Source organism: Homarus americanus, unplaced genomic scaffold (genome assembly GCF_018991925.1).
Source record: "Homarus americanus isolate GMGI-L3 unplaced genomic scaffold, GMGI_Hamer_2.0 scaffold40565, whole genome shotgun sequence".
Classification (NCBI taxonomy): Eukaryota; Metazoa; Arthropoda; class Malacostraca; order Decapoda; family Nephropidae; genus Homarus; species Homarus americanus.
This window is the reverse complement of record NW_024735503.1, coordinates 2,104,476-2,124,695: the sequence shown is the minus strand read 5'-3', so window position 1 is coordinate 2,124,695 and position 20,220 is coordinate 2,104,476. Positions and strand designations below refer to the sequence as shown.

Below are 20,220 nucleotides of genomic sequence, written 5' to 3'. Positions count from 1 at the left end.
GAAGGCCTAGTAAACAGTGTGCTGTATCCACACTGTCCCTAACAGACGGTCATGCCTACGGGACCCACTTTCACCATTACTGCCACAACACTGCTGTCAACACAACCAGGTGAAGTAAGACGACAGGAGTGAAACAGATGTTAATACATAAGTTACTTAAAAGCTATCTAGACACTATTTACCTCCAAACAAGGGCTTACATTTGTAGCCCTGATATTCAAAACGGTCATAATTGTTGTTAGAAACTCGTGTCTCCTCCATCGCTGTGACGATGCCACGTGTACGGAATGGCCACGAATGGGTTGGACATTTCTCATTTGTTGGTGTATTTTGGGCAAGGAGTGATGGCGTGACCACGTTAACCCAACCTTAGCATCCTGTCTTAGGCTGACTTTAGACAAGTTCAAGGTGTACGGTTGGGGCAAATAAGACGGTAATATAATTTTGCTTGTACTGTACACAAAACAATCTAACCTGTCCGATGTAAAAAAAAAATGCTTCTATAACATTGTAATACAAAGTAAAACAAGGAATATACTGCTCAACAAACTTTATTTTTAGTCTAAAATAATTCGCCAGATGTAGACAAACAGATTAAGAATTACAGGAACTGTAGATTAGAGTTGTTGGAACAATTGACGATATCTTCGTTACAGAACACTAAATATTGATGAACCATCGTCGTATTATTTATTCGTTACACAAATTCTCAAACATTGTCTATGAAACAATTATAATAAAAGCACAGAAAAAACATCCTACACGAGTAGTTATTTCTTTGATAAAAACATTCTACCGCTGTTACCCTCAAGAAGTGTCACCCATTAAGGACGACCTATTGATTATTTACAGGTTGTGGATCCTTGAATTTCTTATTGTTTATATTTCCATAGTCACATCAATCCAGAGCCTGTAGTGACTGACGGAGGTGTAAATCCCAGGCACATCCAGTCCACCACATACAGGTAAGCCATAAGACAGAACACCAATTTGGAAGAAAGGGGTCCCCGCCGCTAGCAGGGCGCTGCCTCCTTCACCCACTAAGGAGCCTTTGCTTTATCACAACCTCCTGCACAGATCTGTAAACAAAGGAAATTTCATGAAGTAGATTCTGGTCATTTAAATAACATGAAATCATTATTGATCATGTTCCCTATTAACTAAAGTGATAAATACTATTATCTACTGTACCTGCTCTTTAAGAAGATTTCCACGGTAGGTTTCGTTGAGACTGTGCGTGATCAACAATGGATAGCTCAACATGTTGGGGCCCTCACTAGCTTTCCCTGAGTTAGATAGGCCCCAACCAGCCGAAAAAATGTCCTGCACAGTAGATAAGTCCTGGAATCCTGTACTTTGAGGAGGCAGACAAACGCGAAGTAATCCAAGCTGCAAATAAAAGGTGTGTAATTGTTGTAACTTGGAGTTTTGGATTATAATTTGTTGCTTATACAAAACCAAGTTATGTAAGGAGACTATTTTAACCAGCTTGTAAGGAGAATACTAATAAAAAATATGTGAAAAATAATCAAAATATTATATTCCCAGGAGTAAAGGAGGTTACTTGGGAAATTATCATCTAAAATATTGTAAATCTTGTTCTTTTCTGGGTAATAATATATATATATATATATATATATATATATATATATATATATATATATATATATATATATATATATATATATATATATATATATATATATATATATATATATATATAACAAAGAAGTACATCTGTGTGTTGTGTTTGTGTGTGTGTCCGCACGAGAATCTCGGAAACTACTTTACAGATCTGTAGTGATGATGGTGTTATATGTAGTGATGCGTATATGTAGTGATGATGGGATGGTGTTATATGTAGTGATGATGGGTGGTGTTATATGTAGTGATGATGGGTGGTGTTATATGTAGTGATGATGGTGTTATATGTATGATGAGTATATAGTGATGATGGGTGGTGTTATATGTAGTGATGATGGATGGTGTTATATGTAGTGATGATGGATGGTGTTATATGTAGTGATGATGGGTGTGTTATATGTAGTGATGATGGTGGTGTTATATGTAGTGATGATGGATGGTGTTATATGTAGTGATGATGGTGGTGTTATATGTAGTGATGATGGATGGTGTTATAGTGACGATGGGTTGTGTTATATGTAGTGATGATGGGTAGTGTTATATGTAGTGATGATGGATGGTGTTATATGTAGTGAGGATGGATAGTGTGATATGTAGTGATGATGGATGGTGTTATATGTAGTGATGATGGATAGTGTTATATGTAGTGATGATGGATGGTGTTATATGTAGTGTTAATGGATGATGTTATATGTAGTGATGATGGATGGTGTTATATGTAGTGATGATGGGTAGTGTTATATGTAGTGATGATGGATGGTGTTATATGTAGTGAGGATGGATGGTGTTATATGTAGTGATGATGGATGGTGTTATATGTAGTGATGATGGGTGGTGTTATATGTAGTGATGATGGTGTGATGTGTTATATGTTAGTGATGATGGGTGGTGTTATATGTAGTGATGATGGGTGGTGTTATATGTAGTGATGATGATGGTGATGATATATGTAGTGATGATGGGTGTTATATGTAGTGATGATGGGTGGTGTTATATGTAGTGATGATGGATGGTGTTATATGTAGTGATGATGGTGTTTATATGTAGTGATGATGGGTGGTGTTATATGTAGTGATGATGGTGGTTATATGTAGTGATGATGGGTGGTGTTATATGTAGTGATGATGGTGGTGTTATATGTAGTGATGATGGGTGGTGTTATATGTAGTGATGATGGGTGGTGTTATATGTAGTGATGATGGATGGTGTTATATGTAGTGATGATGGATGGTGTTATATGTAGTGATGATGGGTGGTGTTATATGTAGTGATGATGGGTGGTGTTATATGTAGTGATGATTAGACAATAAAATAATAACAGTTTAATGCTAAAAAAATAGACTTTGCTGTACCGTTGTAGAGAAAAACATGGTGGAACTTACATACACCGTTAATGAACTATTGATGGAAGAAGAAGTTTTGGGGACTGAACAGTGAGACGATGTGGAGCTTCCAGGAGGGTGACGTTCTACCGTGGCTTAGAGAATGAGCCGCGTTTCTGCTAGTGTTACATAAAGTTTTAAGGGAACAAAATTATTGTTCGATGTTAAGCAATCATGACATTTATTTTTATACTGGTGGATTAGATTGGCTGTAGAATAAAAATTTTAAACAATTTACAATATGGCTCCAAAGCCACTTCACTTACGTCCATTAAGGTCTATGGAGCTGACGAGTCTGATAAGGGCGATGTCATCAGAAATTTGTCCTCTTTTGTTATAGTTCGGGTGAGGAATAGCCTCTTCTATGGTAAAGTCCTGAGCAGGAGGTGAGCAAATAGTATTTCCTACTATGTTTATCATACAGTCGGGTTCGGTACTCCTGTCCCATTCTCCCACCCGGACAACTTCACTACAATAGAAGACATATACCTTGATGACTGGATAGGTTAAGATTTTACTCGACTTCGCTGAAAATAAGTGTTAGCGTATATCTAACATTGCACAGTCACGGGAAAAAAGTCTTACCCTGAGTCTTATGAGCCTGTGAATCCGATAATGTGAGATGTCTCAGATTCACAGGTTCATGAGTCTCAGGGTTCATGGGTGAGAGAGAGAACTGGCAGGACTCTTTTCCGTGACTGTACTTGATAGTTATGTGAACGGAGCTTCATCTGAGCACATTCACTTAAATAAAAAAAATCGTGCCTTATTGATGTCATTTGTTATAAGTGTAAAAGTAAATCCACTTATATAATAGTAACGTTTTATAATTGAGTACTTACAGCTTACTCCCTCCTGTTGAAGACGCATCCACGCAGTGAGCGGAAGTTAATATGTATCTTTCACTGATCACTGACCCACCACACAGGAACGATATTCTCGAGGAGCCAGTTTCTGTAAGTTACAAAAGATTAAAGTAAAAATGCATCACTTATATCCAGCGTTCTTAAACCTTACTCAGTTTCATTTTTCAAGTCATTTTATTTTTTGTCAGGAATGTTGGTGCAGATTTTAGTGGAGATAGTCAATTAGTAAAGATAGTCTACTAACCTCTTGTGTACGAGGTCATCTCTGAGCTGAATAAAATTGTATGGCGTTTTATACTAACCATCCAAACTATACATGTATGTGTAATGTTATGTTTGTTTCACAAGTACTGGGTCAAAGGCCATGATAAAATAACACTTTATCTCGACTTTTTCTTTCAAATCCCCCCAAAAATCGCTGTTAAATTATCCTTATAGTAAGTGAGCCCTCTGGTGCGTGTGTGTGAGATCTGTAGTGTGTATGTGAGCCCTGTAGTGTATGTGTGAACCCTGTAGTGTGTGTGTGTGAACCCTGTAATATGTGTGGGCCCTCTGGTGCGTGTGTGAGCCCTCTGGTGCGTGTGTCAACCCTGTAGTATGTGTGTGAGCTCTCTGGTGCGTGTTTGAGCCCTCTGATGCGTGTGTCAACCCTGTAGTATGTGTGTGAGCTCTCTGGTGCGTGTTTGAGCCCTCTGGTGCGTATGTGAACCCAGTAGTATGTGTGTGAACCCTGTAGTGTGCGTGTGTGTGAACCCTGTAGTGTGTGTGAGTCTGTAGCGAGTGAATCCTGTATAAATAACACTTAATATGATGAATTAATATAATAAAACTACAGTAACAAACTACTATTATGTATCTTAATTGCCAAAAGATAATTTCAATTGGCTAGCAAGTGTACAGTACGTAAGACTATTCACGTTAATATAAAACTTTTATGTTTATAGTTGGAAAGAGTTAATGTATTGCCATAAAAGATACTTGACTCCATATAATTATATACATACTTCACTGTTCACATGTTCACATACGTTGTGTTCAAATTATGGAGCAGTAGCCATACCTTCCTTTATTGAAATATTTAAGAGATCACAAGTTGTTAAAAAATGCTTCAATAATTTAAATCATAATAAATCTTTAATTATGTACTTAAAGATTATACTAAATGTGGAAGACTTTACATAGCCAGTCACTCACGTCTGTATCCTAACAATGCCTTCCAAGTGTAACCGGCGATGGGCAATTCCCTTCCTCCTCCACGATGATGTTCAGAAAGGCCGCAGGTCTTGGGGAACTTGATGGCATTTCGGGGACAACAAACCTGACAAGAGACTCACATTTACTGTAAATTGACGAGAAGATACATTTATGTATTGTAGATATCGTGCACGGTAGTAATGTCAATTGTAGGTAGAGCACAGTACTTACTATAGGTTGGCTGTTCTTGTAGGCGCAGGTGCTCCGCTGCAGAGTGTCAGTGTTTTCCGGGGAGGGATGGAGCAGTAGCCAGTGCAGCTGTGGGCACTGACGCACTGGTATACAGTCATGTTGGCAGGTAGCGCCTGTTGGCAGAGGTGTGGCCTTAATGTTCAGTTATTAACTTTTAATTAAGTAACAATTTTGGTCTTGTGTCAGCAAAGACAAATGTTAAAGAAAACAAGGATACCAAAAACTAATTTATATGTAGAGAGAACAATAAAATTTTGTTGTTATAAATTCATCATTAAAGAGTTCAACCATTCACGAGGGAGGTTCAACGCCACAGTATAGGTGCCTGCAGGAGTGATGAACAAGACAGGAGTTTACAACAACAATTACGACCGGAGTTTATCCATACCAAGGGTACTAAAAGTAAATTCATGTATAAAAGTAAAGAACGTCTTAGATATGAAGTCTTAGTGAAATGAATGCTAAGTATAATGTTTTAAGTGTTTAAGTAACTGTGTATGAATCTATTAACTCCTCATACACCAACTTGGTCACCAGACACCTGGAGACCAAACCAGAAATTAATCGTCAGGTACAAGGTGTTAACGACGATATATAGTGTTGCTTACCAGTGAAGTGAAGCGGCGTGTTATAGCGAAACATTATGTGTATAGCACCATCACAATGTGTTCAGTCTTTCCTATAGACTTTACCTCCGCATATCAACATTGTAAGTAATTCCTTAAAGACAACCCAATGCTGACCCCCAACTCCCTCACACACAGAGGAGAGATTAACAGACTGCCATTACGAAAGTATGTTGTAATTGTGGTATATTGTTAAGGTAATGCGAAGTAATTGCATAAGTAGCTGTTAACCACAAAAATTGTGACCACGTCCCATGTTGCTGATCTGACTTCTGCCTCATTTACACACAACTGGAGGGTCTCAATTATTTCTCTTATTTTCACAGCACAATGTACAGTAGCTTACATATGTCACTTCCCACTCCTGATTTTTTTCTTTTTTTTTACAGCTCATTATTTTTGTTATTATTATTTTCATTATTATAATTATTCATTTATTTGTATGAGTTATTGTTATTATTATTATTATTATCACTATTATTTTCTTATATTTTCGCCCCCCTTGGCCTTATTGTGGGTTATTATAAAATGCCCTGTGCCTGGGTGGGCTAATGACTGGGGAAAAAAAGTACGTAAGGCAATATTGTCCAGTTACTTAAGGTAATGCTAAACAGTTATTCCAGGTTAGTCATTTAAAGATAAAGTTACTTAGTTGTTACTTACTCTTTGTGTGAGCCAACTGGAACAGCAACAGCAGCAGCACTAAGGCTCCAACACCTCTCTCCACACTCACCATACTGTGTTAATGAAAGACACATTATTTTCACTAAATAAACAACAACAGTCATGAGCCATGTACTAGTCGATAATCCTTGACAACTTGTACAGGTTTCTTACAGGTGTCTTGGTATAATCAACAGTTATGCCTCATAAACTAAGTCTATACGTTATATAATTCCGCCAAGTGTTCAGACTTAAAGAGAATGGCTAAGAAGTGGTTAATACATTCTATAAAATACAATTTGGAGGAAAACATGATCCAAGACAGCCATTATGATCAACAAATTCAGATAAATCTTTCATCTTTATTAACAAACTTTATTTATATACACTATTTCACTGGTTGTAAACGGAGTGTGTGGTAAGAGACGAATCAGCTTGTTCAGTTCAAGGTTATCTCAGTGTCCGGGGACTCCCAATGACATAACCGGCCACGACGGGTTTTCCAGATCACCTTAAGATAGATCTGTTGTTTACCAAGTCCGTGATATCGCCACATTACCCAGAAATACGAAATCTTTAAAGTACAAATATTATTTTTAGGAGAGTCTGAAACATCAACAGAAAAAAAGTTATGGAAATTGTAAATATTTTAATCATCACGCATATAAAGATGTTAATGATGACAATGGTAAACACGCATCATAAAGCTCCCAGCTGCCAGCGTGACTGAGTTACGATATTCGCTTTCAGTGATAAGAAAATAAATATTGAATAATATCTACTTTTAGGGCGTATGAACTATCGAGCGATATATACTGTATACTCACAGTATTTGATGATTCTTCATTGTTAACATCAGACATATTTCAGTGCGGAAAGAGTAGAGGCCATGACCGACGTACCTCATGTGTTCTATTACTGACGAGTAGTTAGGCAGTCATCAGTTCAGGTGGCGGGGATTTCCGAGGCGCGGCAGGTCGGCCACAGAGAGGTGGTCACTATACCGGTGTTCTTGCTCCGCTTGTGTGTGGGAGCGAGGGCCACTACCTCATCACCAGCCACCTACTCGTTGCATCTATAGACCCTGATGCTACGTCACCATCTACAGCAAGGTGTAGTCCTGTACAGTCCCCCCCCGTGACCTCTTGTCAGAACTGAGAATGCATCATCTCGACCAAGGATGACTTACTTCCCTTCCGAATTTGAACGAAACAAATCTAAATATAACTTTCAGAGAAGTACTGTTGAAGTATTTAGTGAATTTACCGACACATGAAGGACACTAATGTCAGTTCTAGGTCCGACTATCTGCCCCCACATGCCAAAGTTATCAGTGAAATTAGGAACCCAAAGAAAAATACAAAAGTAGTGACTATTACTTAATTAATAAAGGAAGTTATCTATCGTAAACCCCGTCAGCCGTTCCCTCCACCTCCCTACTGTAGGGCGGGTGTTCCTCCTCTTCGCCTATGGAAGAGTATTATCATCATTTATCAGCCTCCTTCCTCACCAAGACGGATCTTCCACCCTTTATCACGACTTTAATCTTCGCACTAATAACTGAAGGATTTATTGCCGAGTGCCTAAAAGAATATAATTTACCCATCAAGACCACGAAACTGTTTGACAACAAATAATATTCCCGTATTTCTCACCACCTACTGGCTCTCTTTCATTCACAATTAATACAAAACCAGCCAGTCAGCCAGTCAGTCACTGCACTCATCACCTGTGTGGTTTCCTCAGATAACCCCAAGAGATGGTCTGCCGTCTGACGCATAATCTGCCATGCCTCACAAGAGACAAGGCGCAGGGACCATCCTTCTTAACTCACTCAGAGTTCTTTGTGCCAGTAACAAACATTTTTTACAATAATTTCAAGTTAATCATCTTCGATAAAATCTCTTCCAGTTAATAAACACTTTGAATGAGTCACACCACAGGATTAAACAATTTAAATATTATAAATGTTAACCAATAGAAAGTCCAGGAAAAAATACGTGTACAGAATCCCTTAACTAATTTGTGATAATGTATTAGCTAAACACCATGATAATTAGAAAAACATATGTGAGCTATTGCAGTATTGTCTAGTAATATAACCGAGATATGATCACTACTGGAAACAGACACCAAACAATGAAACTAGTGAACATAAACTAAAAAATATGAAAAAAAAGGGAATTAAACGTAATATGAGATGAGTTATGATGGACGCGGTATATTGTTTGTGTATATAAATAACATCATCACCACCACTGTTCACTGCTTCAGGATGTTCACATTGACAAACAACTCTGGCTAAAGATACTTACTCGACGGCTGTTTGGTTACTTCTCTATTGCGCAGTGCTGGTAGGACGTGGGTCGGCGCAGTCGTCACCTTCCTTCCAGAGCTGTTGGGTGCTCACTGAGAGACGACACGGGTTGCTGGTGTTTTTATACGAGGTCACAGGGTACAGCCCCACGCACTAGCCAGGTGTGACGGGGCTGGTAGTCTAAGAAGGCATGTCAGTCGGAACTTGTTTAGTCAGATGTAACTGTAGGTAAGGCAGATGTGTGGAGGAGTCAGTAACGTGAGTCAGACACGTGTGGTGGCGTCAGGCGTGGAGTCAGGTGTGTGGGGTGAAGTCAGGCATGTGGTGGAAGAGACATGGAGGTACGCAGGGAATCCCTTCATGAGGAGGGTGGAGGAGCGGGGAATCCTATGCTGGACTTAACCTGGGAATTTTAAGGAAACTGGTTTTTCTACGTCATCCTGTGGCAAGCTGGGCAAGCAAGCCGATACTTTTAAGTGCCCCAAGACAGCACAATCCCTGAGGCACTACTGGAACAGGTGTGTGGTGGAGGGGCGAGTTAGGTGTGTGGTGAGTTAAGTGTGTGGTGGAGGGGTGAGGCAGGTGTGTGGTGAGTTAGGTATGTGATGAGTTAGGTGTGTGGTGAAGGGGTGAGGCAGGTGTGTGGTGGAGGCATGAGGCAGGTGTGTGGTGGTGGTTTAAAGCAGGTGTATGGGGGAGGCATAAAGCAGGTGTGTGGTGAAGGCATGAAACAGGTGTGTGGTGGAGGCATGAAACAGGTGTGTGGTGGAGGCATGAAGCAGGTGTGGGGTGAAGGCATGAAACAGGTGTGGGGTGAAGGCATGAAGCAGGTGTGTGGTGGAGGCATGAAGCAGGTGTGTGGTGGTGGAGGCACGAGTCAGGTGTACAAATATCAGCTGCTCGACACCACAACCGCATCCAGACCAAACGACCAAGAACTGAACATAAGAACAACCTTATTCCAACCATTGTAAAAATTATCAATGACTCGCAGATAACTTGGATGTTCACTCCTTGCCAAGCTCACATTTGTTCTGTGCTGAAATTGATCGTTAAATGACCCTACCCTATGTAACTATTTGTTCATATACCATTAATTATTATTATTACTGTTATCATGATTATTACAACACACACACACACAGGGTACGAGTCAGAAGTGTGATCTTGGTCCCTATAAACGCGCTGCAATAACTGTACCGAAGTTATAAAAGAGGCATAAACTATGGCTACTGGTTCCTGGTCTCTCGTGTTTTACGGTGGGAAAAATCACACCTAAGAGCTGATAAGGTCGAAGTTATCACACTGTATAATATTAGCGTTGTTTTCGATTAAATACCAAACAAATTTATGATAGTTGGTGATAGTGGAAGTTTCGGAAGGAGTAACTTGTAATGATGGTGGTCCAGGTGGTGGTGGAGATGGTGAGGATAGTGGTGAAGGTGGTGGTGGTGGTGGTGGTGGTAATGGTGGTGGTAAGGTTGAGAGTAATGGTGTTAGTGATAGTCTCACACTCGCAAGAAAGACCTTCGAACAAGTGGTGAAAAAGGTGACAAGACTTACTGTCCCTTCAGGTGAAAATATCTGTTAACGAGTAGAAGAAAGTTTGTTCCCTCACAGCCTGATGGGGGAGCTCTTATCCTTGGTTTGGCTCAAAAGTCTTTACCTCTACTGTACTTACCTGGAGTCCTACACCCCACAACGATACCAAGTCGACCCTCATATACAAGGTGGCAGTGTCTCCCGTAATTCAATATCAAAGTTTTTCACGGAAGGTACAACTAATTCAGGTAAGTTTAGCTTGGAGTGTACTGAACTACCGAGGAGAAAGCTTCCGATATACCTCAAAGTGTCATCGAGCTGCCTGTAAATATCATTCTTTCTAGGTCTCCGTTTACTATACCATTAGAATTTTCGATAAAACCTGTTCATAAAATAAGGTATACACATGTAAACTGTTGTCTCTATTCAAAGTCTACCAATCTCATAAAAAAAAAACATTAAAATTAAAAATATCGTCGAAAACCTTTCAAGTAAAGTCACCACTAGAGTCCTTACTGATGTAGAATGTCTACTTAATTCCACATTCTTGGTTTAATTATTCAAAAACCTATGAAGCCTCGACGTGTTACTTAGTGAAATACATTTCCTAAACAGCACAGAACCATGTCAACATACCAGAGCTTAAGGCTTTTATATACTATTAGCAACAAGTACGAGCCAGACCCATCGTGTAGGGATAGAGAAGTGTTATGAGAGAATTGGAAAACCCATAAAATTATCAAATGAGGTTCAACTCCTTCATTACGAGGATGCCACTTAGTATTTCATTTGGTTAACGTCGGACGATTTTATTGAGCTCAAGAGGGGATCCCGTGCACAAGGGGTTATATAGACTATCTCCACTATTGGCTGTGTTGACCCGAGAGTTGCTGATCATAGTCAACTGAACCCAAGATGAGACTGGAAACAGATAGGTGGTATTTAATAAGTTTCTACCCAAGTAACATCAAATGACTTTATTCTTATCACAACATTATATGAAGATGATCAACGAACATGTAGCTGAAATAACTGGGACAGGAATGTAATCAAACAGTTGACTTAAAAATAGATACGTGATGAAGCCATAGCAAGAGAAGAGATTTTATCTATGTAACAAACCACAGAATGTTGAAGTGCTCTGTCAGCCTCGGATAGTCCAAGCATTTTTCTATGTATCAACTTTTTTCTTCACGTAGGTATATTATTATTTATTAGTAATTAAAACTAAGCAAAGAATGCTATTGAAAGTAAACACCTGTATTGTTTATTTCATACCAAACCAATTGTCATCTTTTACGATGATTATACCGATTCAATTAATCAATCTATCTATCTACCTCAGGTTTCACAAATATTTTTTTTTTTTCTTAATAAAATCTTCCCTTTTACCGAATACATATAAAGTACAATATATGTATTACCTTAAAAATATCGATGATAATCACCCGAGTATCCATGGTACATCTCCGTGACATCGGTTTTTGCCTTTCTTGGCACAGTACAGTACTGTGGGGCTAATAGTTGCTTCCTCCTAGTATTGTGGCAGTGGTATTTGGCTTTCTTAGTACCGTAGCACTGGTACTTGGCTCTCCTAGTATCGTGGCACTGGTACTTGTCTCTCCTAGTACCGTGGCACTGGTACTTGGCTCTCCTAGTATCGTGGCACTAGTACTTGCGGCGCCATGGGCAGTATTGCTGGGCTTGGCTGCTCCCCGAGTGTCGAATCTCTGTGTTAGTCGAGAGAGCGACAACTGCCACACCCGAGACCGGGACTTACGTCTATTATATGCCTCAAGATACTGCACGATGCGGGAGAAGGTACTTGGGGTCTCCACGACGAGCAGTGGGTTGTTCTGTGGCGGCTTTTGTGGTCGTGGCCTCAGGAAGTAGCGCCCTTCTCCGCTCCCTTCACCTAACATATCCTGAAAAGAACCACATTTACGTAAATGGTATTTAGAGACATGCTTAAGAAATTGAGCGAAATCAGTTTTCATTAAACACCTAGAAAATAATTAGTCAAAGGTCTGCAGTATGGCTTATGACCTTACAGTAGCTTCCATTCTATCAGGTCGCAGTGTGTTTTCTGCGTATTTTCTCTTATCACGGTCACTCGTGGAGTCACTGGGTCTCTTGACTGGTTGAAATCTTATCCAAGCAATGATAAACAAATAGTAGTTGCAAATAACACCGAGTCAACATCTATGCCAATAACCCGTGGAATCCCACAAGGGAGTATTCTATGACCTTTGCTCTTCCTGTATTATGTAAACGACATGTCCATTTGTGTTATTTTTAAATTTTGGTTGTATGCCGATGACAATGATTATTTAATGTCGGGTATAGATCCAAATTACGTACTGTAACAGAGGGGAGGGGACGCAAAGAAACATTTAAAATTCTTGATTTAAGAACATTGAAAATTTCGTAATTTCAGAGAAAAATTATGCCTAAACTAGAAGCAAGATATTGATAAAGCGTAAGTACAATAAATATTATAGGTTAGTCAGAACTGAGGTGAGAGACAGACCGTAGAGGAGCAGGAGAGAGGGTAGGAATACTCGTCAGAATCAGAGTAGTCGTCAGGATCATAGGTGTCGTCCGAGGAGTCGCTCACTTCAAACATCTCCGACAGATACGCCATGGGGCCGCTGCTCGTGTCCAGTATACCTGCAGAAGGGATCGTCAGCACTATCCCTTTACTCGTAGTTTCCCCAGAGGAGTCAAGAAGCACCATCATACAATATTACAGAATAAAGTTTTATCTTTCGCTCACCGTAGTAGTAGTAGTTCATTAGAATATGATAGAGGTGATTGAGGACACCTGGTGATCAAGCCAATCTTAGACGGGAACTTAAGGGTACCGAGGCTAGTATACCACCTTGGTTTAATATTGACGTCCAGGGCAACTTTTAAGGTTGGTCTAGTTTACAATAATTTGCGGTTTGATAAGAGGGTCAAGCAAGCAGGTAAGGACAAACTACTCACCAGGTGTGACGAGTTTCTTTATCTCAGTGGTGGTAAACGTCAGCTCCTCCAACCTAGCCGCTGTTGCCGCTACTGGATCCCTGCAGCACAAACACCAACGTCAGCATTATAAACAACTCAAACACAGTCAAGAAGATGCAAACATTGACTCACTTTTGACTCGCCATAAGGACAACCTCAGCACTGTAAAGAGGGTAGTCACGTGTACGGTAGATCTGTCACATTTACCTGTAATACCGATCAACACCAAACATTCAACTTCCTTCTATGACTCAGGCCCTACAGGACTCGGGTTGTAAGAATGGCTCACAAGAGTTGTCTCACCTGTAACAAACCGTAGCCTTCACCAACAGCAAACAACAACAGGTGGCTGTCAGGCGTCGCACCACCCACACCGCTACCTGGAGATCTGCCTGAACACCAACTCACGTAAGTGTTAATAAATGTTCGACTATTATTCCTCAATAAATAAAACACCATAAACATTGTATACGCAACCAGAAGTTTACAAATTATAAATGATGTAATTATAAACCTAGAAATTATAAGCAACAATAGAGAGAAAAATGAAGTTGACGAAGACAGTAGAGACGAATCCATCAATGTTACTCAATGGCATGAACCGAGGCACCACAACCCAAGCTGACCCTAGACATAACCCAAGCTGACCCTAGATAAACCCAAAGTGACCCTAGACATAATCCAAGTTGACCCTAGACATAACCCAGGCTGACCCTAGATAAACACCAAGCTGACTCTAGACATAACCCAAGCTGACCCTAGACACAACCCAAGCTGACCCAAGACATAATCCAAGTTGACCCTAGACATAACCCAGGCTGACCTCGGGTAACTCAGTGTCAAGGTAGGTAAGGATGAAGGTCACAGTGAGTCTCTCGACGGCGAGGGAGGCGGCGAGGGCGACGAGGATGGGCAGTCTGGCATCCACGCTGCGAGGGGAACACGTCACCAACATAGTCACCACCACGCTCACCACGTAGAACACCACCTGTAGGCACCGGGCACTCATTATCACCACTGGTCTCCTCTACTGATACACGTCACTATGTACACATGAGGGTTTCCTGGTACACATGAAGGTCTTTTGGTAGACATCACTACGATGTATACATGTGTGGGTCACCATGTATATATACAACACTAAACTTCTCTAACTTCAAGTGATAAACGAACCTTCACTTTACCTGATTACTTTGTTTAAACATCTTATTGACTCGGTAAGCTGATGACAAAGTCTAATCCTAATAAATACACTTGGAGCCGAGAGGTTTACTGGCCACACAACTAAACTGATGACCGCGTAGTTCAGTGGTATCCCTGCAGTAAATCAAAGGCTGTAATACAAGTCCTGCTCGAGTACTTACAGCATAAAACCAGGAGAATTCGCCCATGACGAGGTTTTGAAGCTGACCAACACGATCGAACACATCGATGATGAGACCATGTTGCTCTGCAGTCGACTCTCTGGACAAAGACATTTATGCATATATAAATTTACTCATACTTATGTAAACAAATATATTTATATATACTTATATATTTATATATACATTATACACATATACCTGAACATAACCCCCTCCAACACACACACACACACACACACACACACACCTTATCTCAGAGAAGACATTTTTGAGAGCTTGGCGGGACTCGGTGATTTGAGCATCCATCTGTAACCTAAGGGCAGATGCTGAATCCACCGCCTGCGACAGTTGCAAGCTGACTGCCTCAGACGACTTCCGTAAGCTGGCGAGAGACATCAACAGTAAATTAACACACACACACACAATAGCGCATCTAAACACACAGTCAACGCAACCCAAGTGACGTTGAATGAATCTCACATTTAATGGAATGAAAGATCCACGTCACGTGTGGCGTCACTGCAGAAGACCTTAATAGCTACAAGACAAGTGATGAACAATGAAAAAGTAAACATAAAAAGTGTAGCACAGGTTTCTACTTCAAGAAACAATATTAAGTAATGTAAATACAAATTACATGGCACTTTATTAATTTACTCGCTAATAACTACAAGGCAAGTAAAATTCCTCCACCCGAATACAGAGATGCCAGTACACACCTCCACCACATTAGTACTCCAGGTGTACTCTTAAGACCATGTACAAAAAAATGTCAACAAACTACCTCTCGTGTTCAATTAAGATGGTACTATAACAATAATAATGGGTTTATCCACCACCAGAGTTTAACTCGTATCAACCATCCCCAAAATCATGATCAGTTAAATTTCCGATAGTTTATTTATTTATTTTTTTTTATAAAGGGCGACTGCACTTGTGGGAGGGGGAGGGTTACCGTGTGCACCTCTTTAATATTAAAGAAATGTTGAGAAGTTGAAGTTAAAGAACAATCATTGTATACAGTGTTCGTTGCAATGTGTTGATCCTTGAACGCTTGAATAATTCTTTGAGGATTCTTGTCTACAACCTGGATACAGTAGCCTAAGAATCCCTATAACCTAACCCAGGGAAGCCCTCTTCCTGGCTGGCCAAGGGTATATTTCTATAAGAGCCTTCCATCTTCAACAAAGTCTTCAAACACTCGCCTTTACTGAGGTTAAACTCGTGACAAAATACCTGTGAACAGCATCCGTAGTGGCTTGGTGCCAGGCCTGGGCTTGTAGGAAGTGGCACATGGCTAGCGTAGAGGACAACATGGAGGAGTAAACAGTGGCGGCCCGGGAGTCTAAGTGGTACATACATGCATCCAGAGGCTCCTCCTTCTCGCAGGGGTACACCACCCACCCGAATCTAACCATGTAACAGTTGGTGAAGGCCAGCGCCAGGCGACTCTGTACCTGAGTGATTGATGTTCAGTGGCTAAAACAACTATCTGTGCAGGTAGGGATCGATATGCTCAGAAATTTTACGTGTTACTAGAGACAGCCCGCATACCAAAATTTATCGTCCATGGTCTCATATTGTTTCCCACAAAGTATGCACAGGTAGTTGTTTTAGCTTCTGTACATATACATTAGTACTGTATGACAATAGTTTATGTCATGTGATGCCTTATTTAGAAGGGGTTATCTACGTAATATAAAATTATAGATAAAACGTACATATACTTCTAATTAAAAGACAAAAACTACCTGATATTTTTTGGAGGCCAACCTCTTCGATGAACATAAGAGCTCCATCCTCTGGCAATGATATTATCTGCTCCAAGAGGGACCCGCCTCTCAGGCTGCCACTAGTACATGCCCAGCTGCCACTAGTACAACATTTTTTTTCGCACATCTTCCTATATCGTTGCATAGTTGTCTTGAGGTATGTGCACCTTTTGATTTATTTCCCCCCAAAAAGTGAAGGTTAGAAAAGGAAGAGAAAGAGATATAAGGTCACCTCATCAGTAAGGTTGGAACATCCGTCGCGAAGGTCTTGTAAGGTATTCTGGTAACAGTCGCCATACCTGCCGGATACAAGAAATACAAGACTGAATAAGAACCCCTCAAATCAGTGTGTTTACATTTATCAAAGACAATAAAGCTGGACCGACTAACTTTTGGTCGTCTACACCCTGAGGATCAACGGTTTTAATAGAGCGAGTCAAAGTACAGTCACCAGCACTTACACCTGGTACAAAGGCTGGTGCGTTTTCTTGAGATGTGGCACGTCTGTGTTTGTTTACATTGTATTAAAACTCCCGGAATGACCCTAACGATCCTCACAATAGTAACTATACTAAGGATGCTAAATAAGCATTCCACAGGTGCCATATCTCCCCAAATCCTCCAGCTACTGTACCAGGTGTAAGTGCAGGCGACTGCACATGTGGGTTGCTCGCGCCTCCACCACCCCCATAAGCGTAAAAAGGATCAAACGAGGGTTAAGAGACTGCCAGGACGTTACTGTCAACACCAACCCTGCCGCAGTCCCCATGCCAACCCCTGCCCAGCAGTCCCACGCCCGCCACAGTCCCACACCCGCCACAGTCCCACACCCGCCACATGTATGGTAGACTTGACACAGGTACAGACGTCTCTCTCACCTGGGCATCTTGGACTGCGTGGTCATGAGTTCATAATGCAGTTGACCTTCCTTGGCGGTGCCCTCTAGGTTATCGTTGAGGTTGCCGAGGGTCGCTACCATCTTGACCACCAGCGTCACCACCACCACACACCACCCAAGCTTCCTCTTCACGCCGCACCTCCTGGTGAACATGGTTTTGACTAAAGGCACGAATGGTGGTTTTATGTAGCACAGATTACGAAGTTGCTACACAGACTAATTTTTTGTATTCTCTGAAAAATATGTTAAAAAGCGTGGAGGGAAACTGTGGACTCGGCTATCTTCCTTCCCCCAACTGTGAACTTGGGAAAACATTTACTGGCGGGTAGACTGGGTGTACCCTGGTGTCGAACCAGCTACCTTTAACACAGGAGGCGAATTACTTATGAACGGTAAATAAGTCATTCAGAAAATGAAAACGAACTGAACCAAATATCATCTTAACAGGGAAGGTGAAATTAGGTTAGAGAAAGTTAGGAAAGGTTAGGTCAAGTTTCCTTCTGTTCGATTGTTCATGTGTTGCGTGTTTTTACCTCACAATTTCCCTCTAATTCAAAGCCCTAACCATTTTGTGCATGAATTTTCGTGACTGTAGGCGGTCCTAAAACGAATAATAGCCATAAGCACCATCGTGCCATCGAAGGGTGTAAACACGGCGGACAGAGGCAACTAAAAAACGGATTGTTACCACCAGAAACGAAGGTCAAATTCGTTCGAATCACAACAAGAATCACAAGAAAAACATTTCTTTTATGGAAAATCGTAACCTGGCTACTATCATAAATTGACCTGAACTGTAACTTTAACAAGAACAAGTCACTGAACAATTCTATATCACTCAGCGGTTTGTTCGTTATGATCATTCAGTTGAGTGAAGCTTTTTGTCAAAACTTTGAAGCACCAAAAGCGTGTACACCACTAACTTGATGTTCCCTAATTAACCCTGGCCACAGCTCTGTCGCTGCACTTGTCTTTCATTATTTCCATTAAACCAAAAGTTTTGAGAAATTTCCGAAAGACAAGTCCGCTAGTCATTGTATATTTCCTCCGTACGGGAATTCATTATCTGGTCCAGAAGAAACAACACCTTTGACCTTCACTGTATCTACTTCATCTAGCTATTAATACAACTCTTTGCCACTGTATGTCACAAGGCTGTGGAGACCTTTACCTATGATAAATTAGTGACAGTAACATAACTTACCCCATTATCCAACAGCACATACTTCCACTCTCCACGGTTCCCCTGACTAAACTAATTCGGTCAGCGGCCAACCAGTGACTGTCATTGGAAGAGAATGGCGCTGTGGATAACGAGCCTATACAGTATTTTAAAACGCGAAACAGTGATTATTTGCAGTCAGTCTACGATAAAGTTGTAAAAAAAATTTGAAGAATGATAAAAAAGGCGAACATGTCTCCAGTTCTGCCTATAATAATATTCGGTTATAATCTCACGTAAGAAATAAAATTGTGTTCTCCAAGTCGGGTAATAATACTGACAACAACATGGAAACTCTTCACCTTATCTGTAGGATAAAAACATCGCATCTTACCGTGATTTCTACCTGTAGTAAATATTGTAAATGATCACAGCAAATGTTGGAAGTGGATACCATTCCCAATATTTACTGTACGTAGAACCAGGTATATTACAATGTAGGTAAAACAAGGTGCAACTAGTGTTAATTATTACAGGTGCACACGAACTCTTAGATCACTCTATATTAAGCAGTGTTCACCAGGTATGACTCGAAGTAGATATCAGGTATTACAAGCTGTAGGGGAGGTATGGTCTCTACTATGCATATAAAATCATGACTCTTACCTCTTTATGATTTACCAAATACAAATGTAATGATTAAGGAACTTTCTACAACGTAAATACAAACATTTCCTCGCTTGCCATTCCATTATTCACCTGTGCTTCTTACCTTTGTGTGAGCATGGGAGTGTGTCGTGAATATAATACATACAAAAAATCATCCTTTAATTTTGTTCTTTTGGGGGGAATAGGTTTATATTGAATAGCTATACACACCCCATGATGTGATTGGTTCACCATCATCTACAAATATCAAAATGAACAGTCCGCGACATAATCGTTATTTAAACATACGTACAAATATTCTATCACTGGAAATTATGCAAAATATAATTTTACATCCTCTATTTTTCTGAATTTACCAAATATGGAGAATTTTGCCACTTAAATTAAAAGTTATTTCGCCACACAGACTACTCACGCAAAGTTAGCACAGTGTAATAAACCAGGTGTCATCTGCAGGACCTGAACCCGGGGACCTGTCAATACCAAATACAAGTTTATTTAACGGCCGATTTCCCCAGCTGCCCGTGACTACCGGCTTGCACTAACCTACCCTGACCTTTATTTTGTTATATTATTGAACAATATAGACTTTCCCTTAGCACTGTACAGTATATGTTTATTTTTATCACAAATGTGTCTCTGGTGTTTTTCCTTCTTGCCCACGTTCCCTCACGCTGTTGACTCCTCAAGCGTGGAGGATTTACGACAGTGCAGTTATTAAGGACCAACCTGTTGCCCACGATGACTCCTAAGAATTTATACAACACAGTCAAGCAATAGAGAGAATTTGAGACGATGGATGAACCATACCCACCACTTAGCCAGACTACAGTAGCCTGTTCGGTCACACTTGGTGA

General features: G+C 40.5%; 3 protein-coding genes across 3 annotated transcripts; all 3 read right to left on the bottom strand.

Moving 5' to 3' along the window:
- Window positions 1–890: 890 nt before the first annotated feature.
- Window positions 891–9,237, bottom strand: LOC121871211 (serine protease easter-like). Its single transcript, XM_042373403.1, has 8 exons — window positions 8,943–9,237; window positions 6,628–6,701; window positions 5,318–5,451; window positions 5,087–5,210; window positions 3,869–3,980; window positions 3,293–3,495; window positions 1,192–1,389; window positions 891–1,079 (listed from the first exon to the last, which is right to left on the bottom strand). The coding sequence occupies exons 2-7, from the start codon at window positions 6,698–6,700 to the stop codon at window positions 1,292–1,294; spliced, it is 744 nt and encodes a 247-aa protein (XP_042229337.1). The 5' UTR covers window position 6,701; window positions 8,943–9,237; the 3' UTR covers window positions 891–1,079; window positions 1,192–1,291.
- A 2,217-nt stretch (window positions 9,238–11,454) lies between these two features.
- LOC121871210 lies at window positions 11,455–13,146 on the bottom strand. Its single transcript, XM_042373402.1, has 2 exons — window positions 13,017–13,146; window positions 11,455–12,411 (listed from the first exon to the last, which is right to left on the bottom strand). Exons 1-2 carry the CDS (start codon window positions 13,128–13,130, stop codon window positions 12,004–12,006), a joined length of 522 nt encoding a protein of 173 aa, XP_042229336.1. The 5' UTR covers window positions 13,131–13,146; the 3' UTR covers window positions 11,455–12,003.
- A 2,909-nt stretch (window positions 13,147–16,055) lies between these two features.
- On the bottom strand, window positions 16,056–18,771 carry LOC121871144. The gene is made up of 4 exons (XM_042373286.1): window positions 18,737–18,771; window positions 17,513–17,674; window positions 16,867–16,933; window positions 16,056–16,319 (listed from the first exon to the last, which is right to left on the bottom strand). The coding sequence occupies exons 1-4, from the start codon at window positions 18,754–18,756 to the stop codon at window positions 16,056–16,058; spliced, it is 513 nt and encodes a 170-aa protein (XP_042229220.1). The 5' UTR covers window positions 18,757–18,771.
- Window positions 18,772–20,220: the final 1,449 nt, after the last annotated feature.

Coding starts and splice junctions, on each gene's coding strand:
- LOC121871210 (XM_042373402.1), bottom strand. CDS start 13,130: ATGGCGTATCTGTCGGAGATGTTTGAAGTGAGCGACTCCTCGGACGAC. Junction 12,412..13,016: donor CTCTCTCCTGCTCCTCTACG/GTCTGTCTCTCA, acceptor GGTTCTTTTCAG/GATATGTTAGGTGAAGGGAG.
- LOC121871211 (XM_042373403.1), bottom strand. CDS start 6,700: ATGGTGAGTGTGGAGAGAGGTGTTGGAGCCTTAGTGCTGCTGCTGTTG. Junction 5,211..5,317: donor ACAAGAACAGCCAACCTATA/GTAAGTACTGTG, acceptor GTCTCTTGTCAG/GTTTGTTGTCCCCGAAATGC. Junction 3,496..3,868: donor TCAACAGGAGGGAGTAAGCT/GTAAGTACTCAA, acceptor CTTCTATTGTAG/TGAAGTTGTCCGGGTGGGAG.
- LOC121871144 (XM_042373286.1), bottom strand. CDS start 18,756: ATGTGCTGTTGGATAATGGG. Junction 17,675..18,736: donor ATGTGCTGTTGGATAATGGG/GTAAGTTATGTT, acceptor CATGTTCACCAG/GAGGTGCGGCGTGAAGAGGA. Junction 16,320..16,866: donor GTTCCAACCTTACTGATGAG/GTGACCTTATAT, acceptor TCAATCACTCAG/GTACAGAGTCGCCTGGCGCT.